The sequence below is a fragment of the Penicillium roqueforti genome (genome assembly GCF_015533775.1).
Source record: "Penicillium roqueforti strain LCP96 04111 chromosome Unknown scaffold_01, whole genome shotgun sequence".
Lineage (NCBI taxonomy): Eukaryota > Fungi > Ascomycota > Eurotiomycetes > Eurotiales > Aspergillaceae > Penicillium > Penicillium roqueforti.
The window spans coordinates 2,946,263-2,961,314 of NW_024067565.1; the positions used below are offsets into that span (position 1 = coordinate 2,946,263).

The window sequence follows — 15,052 nt, forward strand, 5'->3', positions numbered from 1 at the left end:
CCGGGGAGATCTTTTCAATATCAGATTTTCTTCACTACACCAACTATTCTTCTCATCATGGACCACCTTAGTCCGCTACGACGCCTGATTCAGTCTCACCCGCTTATTGACAGTCATTCCCACAACCTACTGAACCGCGAATCAGCCGCCGACTATGAAAATTACCCGTTGGAAGCCATCGCCTCCTCAGCAGACGGTCGGGCCTTAGAAAATGCACGCACCGCCCTCCCCTCGCTGAGGGCCATAACCCAGCTCTCCGAGCTGTACGACCTCCCATGCACAAACTGGAAAGACATACAAGCTGCCCATGATCTCTACGTCAGCGAAGACTACGAAAACTTAATCCGGAAATCTCTATCAGGCACACACGCACTGCTACTCGATGATGTTCTCAGCTACGACGAAGACATCGCATCATCTAGCTGGCACGATAAATTCACCATCTCCGGGACAAAACGGATCGTACATATCGAAGCCATGGCTGAGGCCACAATCCTGCAGGTATCGAACTCGCGCAAGAACGGCGAATCAGTTTGGAACAGTTTCCGACAGCGATTCCAGGACGCTCTCGGCGAGGCCCTGGACGATGCCAACATCGTTGGGTTTAAATCGGAAATCTGCTGTCGGACCGGATTGGACGTGGATGCGTATTCCTCTGATGATACCACTCTGGGCGGGTCATTGATTCGCATCCTCGATTCCGGCACAACAAGGTCTGGCTTCGCAGTCGATGATAAACATATATGTGACTGGATAGTCCAGCAGACGCTAAAAGCGATCTGCTTTAAAAAGAGAGCCGGTGTTGTGAAACCCTTGCTGTTCCATACCGGCTTGGGAGATAATCGGATTAATCTTTTGCGAGCTAACCCTGCATGTCTGCAGCCTTTGATCGCGCAGTACGCTGACGCGGACATCGTGTTGTTACATGCTGGATATCCTTACACACGCGAGGCGGGTTATCTGGCATCAGCTTATCCCAATGTCTATCTTGACCTTGGGAAGGTCTTTCCCTTGGTTAGCCGAGAGGCGCAGGTGAAAGTCCTGAGAGAGAGTCTGGAACTTGCGCCCACCAACCGTCTGCTCTGGGGTACCAGTGGCCGGTTTCACCCGGAGACGTTCTGGTTGGCTAATCGACAGTTCCGCCAGGCTCTTGAGACGGTTAGTTCCTGGACTGCCTCCTATTAATTACCTTTCCCTATGCTAATTTTCTTCTGTTTTGCAGGTTCTCGTGGAGTATGTTGAATCTGGCGACTTCACTGCGTCCCATGCCATGAAGATAGCAGCAGATGTTCTGTTCTATAACTCCAATCGGCTTTACGGCCTCGACTTGACTCCATCATACACACCTGGAGAGTAAACTGCTGACTATGCGAGGATGTAGAGCCCGAAGGTATGTCCATGTCTTTCATTTCTATTCCCCAGATGCATCCTGACAATTATCTCGTCAGTTGATGCTTCTACTCTCACGCTCTCCTAATGTACTTGGATATTGCAACCCCGCTGTCAAAATTGATTATCAATCTTTGAGATTCTCAGAATCTCTCGAAGGCGATACGGACCTGGAAGCACTGCTAGCGTCGGAGCATAGGAATAACTACGTTTCGTGAGGTAACTGAACCTCGCATCCACCCCGAATAAGGCTATACTGCTCCGTATTAAGACGAAATTTTGAACCAGTTCATACGATGACGTCATTGTAGTTGTAATGTTTACCTTAGCAATTTGCAACACACCCAACGTCAAAGTGTGTAAAGATAACCGTCTCGTCAACAACCCAAGAGATAGCGGCGGCTGCCGCTTTCGGCCGTTGAGATTTATATTACGCGAAGACATTACCGTGATGCTGGTGATCGTGCTGAAGAGTTGTTAGCCATTTAAAAAAGCCTGAACCAGATCGACATAGTGGATCATGTAGGACACGCCCGAGCTCACATTGCCTTTGTACGTTTGTCCCAATTACACATGATAAGTTGCGAAGATGGTCAAATTTCCTTGCATGGAAAAAATTCTACAATCTACCAGAAGGGGGCGTTTTCACGTGTTGCATCCCATCCCATATTACGCGGTTTCTATACATTAGACGTTCTCGGAAACGCAAATGGAAGCTTGGGAAGTTATAGAATCGTTTCATCTGACATTAAACTCCGAAGCTATGCGTTATGAGGCACTTGCTGGCAGTATGAGAAGATATTCATAACCCTCTGGGAGCTTGCCCAATGGCCAATCCCACTTCTTCTCGACCACCGCCAGCGCCTTCAATGGCTCTTCGTGGTCCACGAAGAACTTGGTATTCACGCCCGAAACAATCCCAGTCGTATCCTTGCCGTCGAATATGATTCCACACCGCTCAGCATCTCGAATGTAAGGCACCGGGGAGGTCGACATGGTTTCATTGGCGTTCTTAGCAATGAAATCAAGGTCTACCTTTTCGATAGTTCCTACTCAGGATAAGTATCACGCCTCCAGAGCTTTTTGTGTGGGACTTACTATCAAAAGCTTTGACGGCAGCTAGACAGGCAGCTGGATGTGAGCTCATCACGCCGTATATAGTATCATGGTCTGTCCTGAGTATTCGCAAAAGACTAGTCGCAAATCCTTTGCCACGGTGGTGCCGATCGACCACTAATTGAGTGATCCAGCAAACAGTCCCACCCTTGCAAGTCCAGCGGCAGCCGAATGCATGTCTGACAAGTTTTCCTTCGATAATCACCCTGCTATATGTAGAAACTCCCACCACTTTCGTCGGAGCTTGTGGGTAGGTATTGTTCGCGTAGTCTTCGCACATTTAACTTAACCGGCTTTCCTACTAAAAGTTAGATGTTTTGGAAAGAAAGCTTTTGACTTACTCACCGGGATTACTTGAAAACTCGCCCCATGTGCCATAGTTTTCGTTGAAGAGCTGAGTGGCTTTGATCAGTATGTCGTCCGTAACGTTCTCCGCAGGGATCGTCTCGTAGATTTGTGACGCCATGCTGAAGTGTCTTTGAACATTAGTGCTTTCAATGAGTTCAAAGTGAGTTGACTCCGCGGGAATAGGATGAGTTATGACGATGGTTTATGCAAGTCCCCGTTGGCGTACATGTGAGGGGGAGGGCTCGTTTATGTACCACAAAAATATGAATCTTTCCATGCAAAAGTTACCAGTATGTATATTGAATTCTCGTTTCTCATTAGAACGGAATGTGATCGTGATTTTTTTTTCCATGCCGTCCTTCCCTCGTCCCAAATCGTATACATATCGCAAGGTCAGCAGAACAATCCAGCGCCACCTGAAGTAACAGACATCTATGTGCGAATAAATTTCAATCATCGGATCAAATCCAAATATAAGACACGCGTATACCATCGCGAGGGTATATCGTTGCACGTCGTCCGATTTTGAGCGTCGTGGAAGAAGCGAAAGCAAAAATAAAAGGTATACCAACCCCAGCCGTCGCTTCCCGTGTATCCAGCGTTGGTCTGGTACAATGCAGTGTTAATCAATAAATAGCTCAAACAATAGCAGTTGTTGGAATGTGTGTGTGTGTGGGATATGGTGGGGGGAGAGAGAGAGACAGAGGAGGAGAAATCAAAATGTCCATTGTCTGATATGATAGTATTGATAATGTTATAACAACACAATCAACACCGATCACTTCTTCAGGTCAACGACAGATTGATATCATAGGGCTATGATGAGTACAAAAAAGAAAGAAAAGCCAAAAAAAAGCCAAAAACAGTGGTACATTTCGTGTGCGGTTTGGTAGGGTGTGAGAGTGAGAGAATGTGAGAGTGAGAGGATGAGAGGAAGAAGAAAGAAGTAGGGAGGTAGATGTATGCTCGAGACAAGAGATCCTAAGAGCCAAGGCCATCGGACACATCATCGCAAGCAAAAACAAAGGGGTAAAGGATGGAAACCAGCAAACAAAACGAGGATTTCAAAAAAAAAGCTCGCACGCCGAACCAAAATGGACAAAACAATGCTAGTTCAACATGCCATCTTCCGTTCTGTTACCATTTCATCCCTTTCCCACTCATCTAGTAGTCGTGCTACTTCTCTGAAAGATACCGGTTTTGTAAGGAATAGATCCACACCAGAAGCCATAGCATCCGACTCATCGCGAGAGCTGCTGAGTCCGGTCAAGGCAATGATGATAGCCGGCTTGCGGCCATCTATATCCCTCTCGAGAGAGCGAATAGCACGAGTAGCCTCGAACCCATTCATGACAGGCATCGACATGTCCATGAAGATGATATCATAACCACTCTGCATGCGCTCCACTGCCTCAACGGCCACCTTGCCATTATCGGCTGGGTCCAGCTCGGTCAGCTGGCGCTTTTTGAGGAACGTCATCATCAGGTTGAGGTTTATGCGATTATCGTCAACCACAAGCACCCGGGCTAGTCGTCGAGGGCGGATTTCACCCTCTATCAGTGGTGCTGGTAGAGGGGATTCTCCAATCTCCTCGGGCAATGTGCTGATTCTTGAGGGATGTTGCAGTGGTGATATCGTCATGGGGCGGACTCCGGGACAGTCTGCCAGTTCGGGGGCGCTATGGGCATCGGCAGGGGATATGAGAGGCGAATCGAGTGCGGATGGTAACGAGGACGTCCTAATCGGTAGACTCATTGGTTTCAGAGCGGAAGACGGCGTCGCAGATGTCGATTGGCCGTGGGTCAAACACCTCATGATGCTTCGGGCTAATTTGTGTGGCCCACAGGGACGCCGGATGATATTCACGGAGGAAGCAAGAGGCATCCACTCGGATTTTGCACCAGTATAATCCATTGACTTGTGGCATAGGACGAGAAGAGCAGGCAAGGTGGCTGTGGGTGCAATGGTGCGGAAGTTTGGTAAATCGTTTTCATCCATAAGCACAAGATCAACATCGGCTTCCGGTGTCCATGCGACGATCTGTATAGCATACCAGTCTAAAAGGTATCGAGCAATTTCAGACCAGTGAGAGTCGGCAGTCACGTCGGTTGGGTCGATGCCCCAGATGGAGGCTCGTCTACCAGGGTATGCTTCGCGTAGTAGAAGAGTTTGCGCCAAGGTTTCTCTTTGTTGGATAAGCTGACCAGATGGTTCGACGGGCGGGCTTTCCTTGCCAACAGGCCGCTCTAGGGGTAGAGATACATGTACAACAGTGCCCTCCCCAGGACGGCTACGAATTCGAATGCTTCCATTCAGAGCTTTGACCAAACTGCGAACAATTGAAAGTCCCAGTCCAGTACCGACAGCCAAGGCGTCTTCCTGAGCAAAAGGCGTGTAAAGCTTGCTGCGCAAAAATTCTTCCGATATACCTTTGCCCGTGTCAGTTACTGTCAACGTGACCAAGTCTTCGAGGCCTTGCCGCCGAGATCGTCCTTCAGATTGACTAGATGCTGACAAGGATAAAGTAACACGGCCAGAGTCTGTGTATTTCATGGCATTTCCAAAAACATTCATAATGATGCGTCGCAAAGCCCCCGGCTGTGTCCGGTAGACCCAATCCCGGAATGAGACATCGATTACAACTTCGACGTTGGACCGGTGATTCTGCGACTTTGTTTGATGTGGCATCAATACGGGCAGGTCCGCCGAGGCAGTAGAGCTCTGGCCGTACACATGGCCAAGGCAGATGCCTTCAACGACTTCCTCGGCAAGAATGGCCACATCGGTAGCCACGAGCGTATCCAGATGATGCGGCAACTTGTCGGATCCTTTGAAATCGAGCGGCGACTCTTTCTTGCGTCTCATTGTCCGCCAGGTCCTTTCCAAAGATACCACTTTGCTGAAGTCAAGTACCTGGTTCATTGTATCCAGTAATGTCCGGCCACAGGAATTGACAGTTTCAAGCAATGAGTTCTGGAATTCATTGAGATGGGTGCTGTTCAAAAATTCGGCAGCGGCCAAGATTCCATGTAGGGGACTACGGAGTTCATGCCTGGTGAAGGATAGTAATTAGTAACTGCGGTCGGACATGTCGATTATCTCCTAGAGACTAAGAAAACTTACGAAATACTCCCAATGAAATCACCTTTCTGGCGATCTGCGATGAGGGATTCAATGCGGCTATATTCAGCCATGATAGACGATGAAAACCCAAGCACTGAACTGAGCTCAACTGAGTTGGTGAACACCTGGGTCTCAATTGTGCTCCAGCAGAAACACCCTCCGAACCACTGCGAAGAAACAGCATTCCACAAAGGCACGAATATAATTTGCGCGGCATGTGGGAAATACTGATTGAGTACCGAGTTTTCCGCAGCTTTCCGTCGCTTTCGCGTGGCCTTTGAGAGCTGTGTAGCACTAGGTGGGGACCGGCTGGTGGTACTGGTGCCACGAAGGGCCTTGTCTTCGGATTCTTGGTCGTCATCATCTGAGGTCGAGAGGAGCCCATCGCGGTGAAAGGACCACAGCTTTCCTTTGGGATAGCGTCGAAGCAACAATTGCAGGAAAGATCGGTCTAAGTTGGCGGCAGGGCATGTGGCCATTGACCCTGCTTGGGGAGCAAACGGTTCTTCGTTTGTTGATGCTGACAGTACAGAGGCAGGTCCGCCTGTGTCGGAACAATCACTACCCATTTCGGTATCCATCAAAGGGCTATTGTTGGCTTCTAGAAAAATGACCCCACCGTCGCTACCCAGGTCAAGACTCTCGCGAAGTAAGTTGGCTGCTCTGCGGAAACACCAAGAGTTGCCTTGTGAATCATCTGGTGGTAGTTTATTTCGGCTGCTGCTTGTCAGCCATTCTGGCAGAGAGCTCTCTACTGTACCCGACTCTACTTTTGAACCGTTGTCCAATTTCGAACTGTTACCCAATTTCGAATCGGACGAGACAGAGCTGAAGGAACGCGCGTCGGTGCTGAGTGATCGATCGTTCGGTGGACTATTGGAGGGCGCTTGCGATGCGTTTTCTGAGGCATTTCCACGAGAGCCACCAGAGCCACTCATTCGATTGTAAGAAGATGCCGGAGTTGCTGACGAAGGGCCGATACTGTTGGTACGCGACGGGTCGATATTATCCACGAAACTAGAGCTTCCTTCAACGAAATAGCTGAGCCCGCGGGAAAGGCGGGCGGCCCGGCGTCCTTCAGAAGCCTGTCTGCAAATCTTCAAATAGTCCATCACAACCATCGATAAAGATCCCAGTGTATCCTTCTCCAGCGGTGTCAATCCATCTCGGGGTTTTGTGTCCAGCACGAAAAAACAACCCAAATTGATATTCTTCTCGGTTGTCAAGGGAGTTCCGGCGAAAAAGCGGAAGTTGGGGCCGTTTTCGACGAAGGAAAGGTGTTTGTAGCGCTCGTTTTCGGCCATATCATTCACGACTAGAAATTGATAGTTTGCATTCTCGCGGTCATTGGGGGGTAATGAAACAGTGTCCTGTCGAATGGCGTCAAAATCGGGAAGTTATAGGAATTAACAATGCGGTAGAGCTCGACAATGGCTCCGGGGCAGCCAGCTCGTAGAATGAGCAAAACTTACCTTGCACAAACTCCATGTCTTGCGGGTGTCGGGTGCCCCCAACCAGACATTGTCATTGTCGTCGTGAATTGTCGGATCGTTCAAATTGAGAGATTTTGTTGCTTCGGCAATGATGTGTTGCTTATCACGATCCAATACAGTTATAAACACCCGCTCCACGTTCAGGCGCAATGCCGCTAGCTGCGCAAACGATGTCATGGTACTATTCGAGGTACCTAGAATGAGAGCTTCTGTGCCAACTGCGGTCGCTGGTCGGAAAGTTGCACTGCTGTGTGAAGGTATTGAGCCTTCGGAGATCGGTGGAGTGATTGTACTTCCTGAAAGTGAAGAAAAAGGGAATCCATCATTCACCGGAAGCCAAGATGGAACCACCTCAGCTTGGGAACTAGGCTGGTAGTAACGGTATAGCTCCCTCGCCCTGCGATCTGCATTGTGTAGGCCACCATGGCGTGCTTTAGGAACAGTCATAGTTTGCCGCTAGCGTTAGAAGACTGAGGATACAGTGCTGCATCCTCGGACTCCAAGTCGAGATTGGATCACGCCGGTGACAATCGAGGCAGGGTGGTGAGGGTCGAGAGAAGTCGAATTGTACAAAGGAAGTGACTAAACAGGTAGGAAATTGTTGGAGGGATGAGTGTAACTATATTAGTAAGAGATTATCTGAGAATTGGGAGGAAAGTGGGATTTCTTGATTTAGATACGGCTCCCCACAATAGAACAGTAAGTCAGGTGAAGCGCAGATAGGCCAGGGAAGACTGGGTGGAAAATTCGGCATGCACAGCCAGGGACCCATCAATCAAGGTACAATAAGGACGGGCATTGGCAAAGTCCAGTGATCGGATAAATGTACAGAACATGATTAGTGGGAACGAGCGATCGGTACACATTGGGAGTTATTGTATGGGGTACACCTGCTCCACCGTTTCGTCGCCTCTCTCTTGGGACTCGTCTTGGAATTGACCGGCAACTTGAGATCGTCGCACCAAGATGGCGCAACTGTCGCTGGATCAGCATATTGACTGGAGCACGATGGAGTAGACCGGCCATTGGGCAGTACGGATGTGGACAAGATGTGGACAGGAGTAGGTTTCAATGGCTGTGGCGTGGTCCTGTGGCGTGTTGAGGCTGCATATCATTGGCTGACGGCCTCAGATCACATGATTTGCCAGGGTATTCCGATCCAAGCCAAGTGGGCCAATGAATCTTCACGATCGTTCTAGTAGAAGTCGCTAGTTGCAACTGGTTACTCCTTGCTTCATGCTTCCATGGCGTAGCATGTTATGTCCACAGTCTCGATACTGTCGACCAAGGCTTCCACATACATGCCAATGCCATGATCTGACACGGGCTGAAATTAGCGTCGCAAGCCCTATGACGACAGTGGCAAATTCTTGAAGCAGATTTATTATTCACTATGTATCTGAGGAAAGCGATCGTCTCTTCCGTCATGGGCCTGAACACCTAAGATGATCAAAGGCTCACAATCTTGTATTCGACAACCCCTCCAAACTTAATCCGCCTATGAATTATGACCGGTCACTGCACCCCAGATATACGCCACCCACGACCCGATTGTCAACAAAATCAGAGCACTGAAGCAAATTATGGAGACGGTCCGGGTGCGCCGGCGCTGGGTTACCAAGTTGCGTTCTCGAATCCGCTCGATGATAGCCGCACCCGATGTCAAACGTTTGTGCCGAGTCCACTGTAACGGCGCCAAGTTATCAGTCACAAACGAGCCAACAAGGATAGCTGCACCGACAACCATAGCACCGGCAGCAAGAACTAGGTAGACCTGCACCACTCGGCGGTATGAATCGTCATCTGCGTCCTGCAAAGCTCCCGTGATGATCCGAATTATGATGCTCATACTATTACGATTTCCAACGTCAATTTGTGCCTCGAACCACTTTTTTTGATGCAGGGATGTTGGATCAAGCTTACGCATTATTCATGGTGACCTTCAAAGCATACGCGGATCCAAAAACCGATTGGTGCCACAGCGTGGTGCGAATGCTATCGATGACCGACGTTGGTCCGAAGGATACGGCAATGGCGTAGATGCCGAACGCGGCCCCTGTTCCTGCCTGCGATGTTGCAAAATTGATGAGAACCATACTCAATAGCATACCAAGACCGCAGGTAAACACTAAATTGGTCAGCGTTGGACTTTTATCTGATCTTTGTGATCTTGGAGATATAACTCACAGACGGACGCCCGGTTGCCTAGAACATCAATGAACACGCCCAAGCAGGGAACGAGGAAGAAGCCTGGTTAATGTCAGCTATATCCAGCTATAATGAGCACGCATTCCACCAATATCATACCTGCGTACTGCGAAAGAGAACTATACCACCCGGCCTTGATGGAACCAACATTGAATCGTTTCTCGGCCAGCTCGGTAGCATTTTGGCTGAAGACTGTCGCAGCACTCGTTTGAAACACAGAGAAAGACATGACAGCCCAGAACATCCATGGGAGCTCGAACATCTTTTTGAATTCAAACTTTTTGTTCTTCTCTGTCAGTTGCTCCTTGGTAGCTCCATCGCGTCGTCCCTTGTAATGGCGATTACAATACTGGTTGAAGAACCAGAACGCTGCGCTGGCCGCATTCGTGAACAGATTCATGAACACCGAGGTCCAAAAAACCCACGCGAAGTTTCCAGTTTTCTATACCTTGTCAGCATTTTCTTACCAAGTTAATCGGAAAAGAGCAATCACTTTTGCAATGATGTTGGCCGTTGACGTGCCAATAAACCCGCCTATCTTGCCAACTGCGAGCTCAAATCCTAGAGTGGATGCAAATCCATTGCTAGGGGGGAACCAAGACGAGAACATCTTATATTGAGCGATTTGTGTGGCGATATCGCCGAGTGCGAGAATGACTCGGCCACCGATCATGAAGTTGAAAGAGCGCACGGTCGCGGCGGCAGCGACGAGGATGGAACCGATGGTATAGACGATATTTCCATAAACGATCATCTCTATTCGAAAGGACTTGTCAGGATATTCTTCGCTGATTTGACAGACTCGACAACATACCAGCTCCACCGACTCGGTCGGTGACCACACCACTTATCAAAAGCAGGACCGTTGCCATGAAATTCTCGCTGGCTTCCAAAAGCGAAAATTGAACATTGTCTATGTTCATTTGCTGCCAGACAAAACCCGTCAGTGAATCGTGCAAATGGACGTTTCCATAGCATTCTGTACCTTTTTGATCGTGCTCTTCATAGCACCCGTTACGCCAGAACTCCAATGCGAGCCAAAGCTAATGCACGATATCAGCGCGACCGCACACAACTTTGCTGCAAGCGGCGGTGGCTTCTTTCCATCAGAGTCATCGCCCGGTTCCTCCGGTACGCTGCGGATGTCTTCACGGACAGGCGCCGACACCACGTCGACCGACTTCGAGTCCGAAGTATCGACTCCCATTATCACAACTCGATGCTGGAATTATATAGCAAGCTTCTAGCTTGGGTTGTCAAGGGAAATAAAGTACTTTCACGCAAACTTAAAAAAAGACATTCATGCCATTATGTACTCCGTACTATTTAAGGATATCTGAGACTGGCAAATGTTCAAGACAAAGCGGAGCCCTGCCAGTCCGTGCTACAGCCTACGGTGAGCTGATATTGGTGCAGATCAGCTCGAACGTACGTAAAAGGGCAAAGAAGAACGTCCCCTAGGCGCTTGGCACATCAGATAAGATGGTTGAGATCGGGGCCTTGTCCCGAAAAGAGCCTAGCGCTGCGCATATACTCCAGTTCGGAGCAACGTCGGTGAATTTAACATTTTTTTAAGTCTCTTCAACGGCTTTAGGAAAGCCCTGTGCATGCCCGCAGTGGGACCCTGGGGTGCAAGGCTTTTCTCGGCTTCTCCGGGCTGTCGTCAGCTTGCAAATGCCGTTGTATTTTGCTCAAGTTTAGACCCGCTTGGAATCTTTAAACGGGTTACGCTGGGCAGATTCAGATTATTATTTCGTGCGCTCTCACCAGATATGTCTGTCTTCGTCGGGTCTCTTGAACTGTCCGAGGTACAATATACGAGGGTGATGCGAGCTGGTCCCGTCATCACCTTTGTCGACTGCTATAATTTGCGTAAAGACTGAGATATTGGAAATTTCAATTGAACAGCCTCCAGATGTGGCATATCAATAGGCTTCTAGAACAACCCCGGCAGTGGGCCTCTAGTCTAGAGATGTATGCAGTCATAGAGAAAAAGAAAAGAATCCAATACAAAATTCCACAAATATTCAACGAGAAAATCAAAACCGTTCCATGAGCCGCTTGCGCACAGTCCACATGCGAGCTCGTTTGCCGTAGATGTACATAGGAATGGACATGAGCATGAAGAAAAGCTGGATACCACCAATAGACAGGAACACGGTGCGTGAACCATCGGAATCGAGCCAATCCACGATAAAAAGGGAGAAAATAAGGCCGTGGAGAACATCTGCAAGAGAAAAAAGTGTTAGACCAGACAGACCTAACAAAAAATGAAGGATAGTTCAACATACTCTTGCTAAAGTTAAGTGTCACTAGCGCCTCGCCGGCATACTGGCGATAGCTATCTACACAAAAAGTGATAGCGGTCGTGCTGCCTAGACAGCAACCAAACGAGATCAAACCAAAGAAGATAGTCGGGACAATCCAAGAGTCACCGATCTCAGCACTCCACCCAAAAGCCATCAGGCCGATGACAGTAGACAACGCGATAGGAATTGTCATGACAAGACGGAATTCAGGCTCGTAGATGCCCCCATTGCGCCTGGTCATGAACCGGGCGATAATGTCGGATACTTTGCCCGCCACTCCAGTTCCAAGGAGACCGCCGATAAACGGCGATATGTAGATCAGGCCTGTCTGCAACGGGGTGAAGTTGTACTGATCTTTGCTCTCGAATATGTGTGCAACTGACTCCGAAAGTACGATCAGCCACCCGACCGATAGTGAGTATACCACTGTTGACCACAGCACGGCTGGATAGGCGAATAGGATGAATGGTCGCGCGGCAACTCGGTACCAGCTGTCGTGAGCGATTCGTCCATTCCAGACTCTAAGTAATCGGGAGTATGGAATCTTCGGACCTTCACGCAATCGGTTTGTGTATTGTAGGGTTGCAGGCAGCGGTGGCCCGGTAGGCTCTAGTGACTCGGTCCTCGCAGGTGATGCGGCACCTCGACCTACGGTGACTGGTCGAGCTGCCTCTAGGTCAGCTGTCTCCAGATCATCTGGGTGTGCGCTAGGCAAAAGGGCGTGAGGTGGTGGTTGGAGGAAGTCATCGCCTTTCTCATTAGCCGGGGTCGGCGGTTGAATGTTGATTTGGTCACCATTGGTAGCATTACCGGCCTCGCAAACAGAATCGGACTTTTCAGTCTCGACTGCCTGGCCTCCGCCTTCTAGGTGGTCATCCGCGAATCCAAAATGCGCATGTTTGGACTTCTTCGGTGCCAATGCTGGATCTGAATGGTCCTGTTCGGCGGACTCGTCCTGGGGTTGGACATACGGGTGCCGCCCTCGGAAGCCGTGGGAAACGAGGTCGGAGACACTCTGACCAAGGCCACGCGAGCCCTTGTGTTTGTGCACACGCGGGCGGGGTGTACGATCCCAAAATGTTTCGGGCACGAAGAAAAAGAGCAAGACTAAACACATGCCTGCAACCATGGCGACAATCCAAAATACCCAGCGCCAGCTTAGGCTTTCGATGATGGCGGCACTCACGAGAGGGATCAGGTTCTTTCCGCCTAGTAGCAAGAGCGTGTATATCCCCACTCGATAGGCTCTTTCGTGTAAGAAGTAGATCTCTGCAATTGTGGCAGATGGGAGACACTCAACTGGGCTCACGGCAAATCCTTGGAAAACACGAGCAACCACGAGACTTGCATAGTTCGGTGACGCTGCGCACCAAATTGCCGAGATCACAAACAGGATGGCTCCCAGGAGGTAAACCGGTCGTTTCCCGTATAGAATAGCCGTGGGCGACATCACAACAGACCCCAGGCCCAGCCCTAACATATACAGCCCGGTGGTGAAAGCAACCTTCTGTGTACTGGTATCGTACGTGGCTGCAACCTCGTTGAACCCAGCCGCCAAGATAGGGGTCATGCCGCCTCCCATCAGGCAATAGAAGCCCAGCGAGACCAACGCGGTATCTCTTTGCCATACAGGCCAGTTCAAAGGGTCATTTGCAGAGTCATCTGGTTGGGGATCAAGCACAAATTGTCCGTCCGCTGTTTTCTTCTGGGTTGGAACCGTCGACCGCGTTCGAGAATTAGACCGCGAGGGCGGATAGGACGAGGCTATAGAAGATGTCGATGTCCGGTGCGGTTGATGCCTCATTCCCAAGGGTTCATTGCGATTTGAGGATAAGAGAAGTACCGTTCCTAAATCATGCCAGCCAGTTGTCAGACCCGTTCCACAATATCATCTCTCTGTGACAGGACTCCCTACTCACCAGGAACTTCGTCTGTCTCTCGATCACTTAGGATTCCCAGTGTTGATTTGGCGCGATAAGTCTGATTCTCGCTACGCTCGAAATCTTCTTTGGTCTTTCCTCCAAAGAGTCGTCTCCAGCGCGAAGCAGCTGGCTGCTGCTGGACGGGGTCCACCGCCGTGTTCTCCTCCATTGTAGAAGAACGGTCTTCTGTCGGTGAGGCCATATTCTGTTCGAGAACTAGGAATAAGGATTCGAGATAGTCCCTACAAAAATATGTGAAGTATGTCGCCGAGTCTTGCGAAAGCGATCAACGCTTCTGGATCAACGCAAGAGGCAGTAAATGAACACCACTCAAAGGCATAGTTTGATGGAGTGAGAAAGACGAGGGGCGAGGTAGTAGGGAAAGAAAAATCTATAAGTGGCGGGGGGTGATATATAGTGTCCTAGGGCCATTCGGGCTCCATGCGATAAGCTAAAATGGTGGAAACACAAAAAGAAGACAAGCGACGATCCCAAAGAGGCAGTGGGGGGAGGCGGTGAGAGCGTCTGAAGGTACTCGCTGAGTACCGTGACTGTCGCACAGCCGCCAAGGTTAAATCAAGTCGCCTTGAGGTACTATCATTTTGATCTTATCAGAGATCTTCTTGCATATCTGCATTCTACACATCCCTGTCCGTGGACAGAACTGCTGGAATTGTCCGAGAATGACGGGGCAGATAAGCACACCATTTTCGGGCAAGGCTAAGCTCCCCACAATATGTCGTTGATAATGCACCTCGTGGGTCAACAATCCGCGTTGACAGGTGGATCTTTGGGCTACGCATTGCACGAGATAACGTCGAGAAAACAATACGCTACACTCACATATCTGTCGACAATCTACTCCATACAGCGAGGGTTAATTGCACTAGGCTCGAATATTCCCAATCGCCGAATGCGCCCGGCCATTCCTGGTATATGCCAAGCCACTCAAATCCGGCGCTTGTCGCGAGAGTTTTACTTCGCGTGATCTGCCTATCCATAAACATATCTTTCGACGAGTTCAAGTGTCAGTCACTCAAATCATGTTTTCAATACCCCAAAATTGTCTCAGCTGACCGCCGGGAGATGTTGGCTGTCGTCATTGTGCAGGCCAATTGCGGGGGAAAGGAGCCCCAGCTTTGA

At 49.6% G+C, this 15,052-nt stretch overlaps 5 protein-coding genes across 5 annotated transcripts; 1 reads left to right on the top strand and 4 right to left on the bottom strand.

Moving 5' to 3' along the window:
• Positions 1–57: 57 nt before the first annotated feature.
• fluG (uncharacterized protein) lies at positions 58–1,477 on the top strand (the record flags this gene model as incomplete). The annotated part of the gene is made up of 4 exons (XM_039068446.1): positions 58–1,158; positions 1,223–1,288; positions 1,375–1,390; positions 1,449–1,477. 4 exons carry the CDS (start codon positions 58–60, stop codon positions 1,475–1,477), a joined length of 1,212 nt encoding a protein of 403 aa, XP_038932679.1.
• Positions 1,478–2,157: 680 nt separating this feature from the next.
• LCP9604111_132 (uncharacterized protein) lies at positions 2,158–2,971 on the bottom strand (the record flags this gene model as incomplete). The annotated part of the gene is made up of 4 exons (XM_039068447.1): positions 2,158–2,438; positions 2,488–2,622; positions 2,735–2,803; positions 2,851–2,971. 4 exons carry the CDS (start codon positions 2,969–2,971, stop codon positions 2,158–2,160), a joined length of 606 nt encoding a protein of 201 aa, XP_038932680.1.
• Positions 2,972–3,967: 996 nt separating this feature from the next.
• Positions 3,968–7,917, bottom strand: LCP9604111_133 (uncharacterized protein; the record flags this gene model as incomplete). The annotated part of the gene is made up of 3 exons (XM_039068448.1): positions 3,968–5,906; positions 5,978–7,347; positions 7,450–7,917. 3 exons carry the CDS (start codon positions 7,915–7,917, stop codon positions 3,968–3,970), a joined length of 3,777 nt encoding a protein of 1,258 aa, XP_038932681.1.
• Positions 7,918–8,968: 1,051 nt separating this feature from the next.
• LCP9604111_134 (putative MFS transporter) lies at positions 8,969–10,885 on the bottom strand (the record flags this gene model as incomplete). Its single annotated transcript, XM_039068449.1, has 7 exons — positions 8,969–9,320; positions 9,394–9,598; positions 9,658–9,720; positions 9,778–10,120; positions 10,172–10,434; positions 10,493–10,604; positions 10,664–10,885. 7 exons carry the CDS (start codon positions 10,883–10,885, stop codon positions 8,969–8,971), a joined length of 1,560 nt encoding a protein of 519 aa, XP_038932682.1.
• An 832-nt stretch (positions 10,886–11,717) lies between these two features.
• LCP9604111_135 (putative MFS transporter) lies at positions 11,718–14,111 on the bottom strand (the record flags this gene model as incomplete). Its single annotated transcript, XM_039068450.1, has 3 exons — positions 11,718–11,905; positions 11,970–13,835; positions 13,907–14,111. 3 exons carry the CDS (start codon positions 14,109–14,111, stop codon positions 11,718–11,720), a joined length of 2,259 nt encoding a protein of 752 aa, XP_038932683.1.
• Between the last annotated feature and the right edge of the window lie 941 nt (positions 14,112–15,052).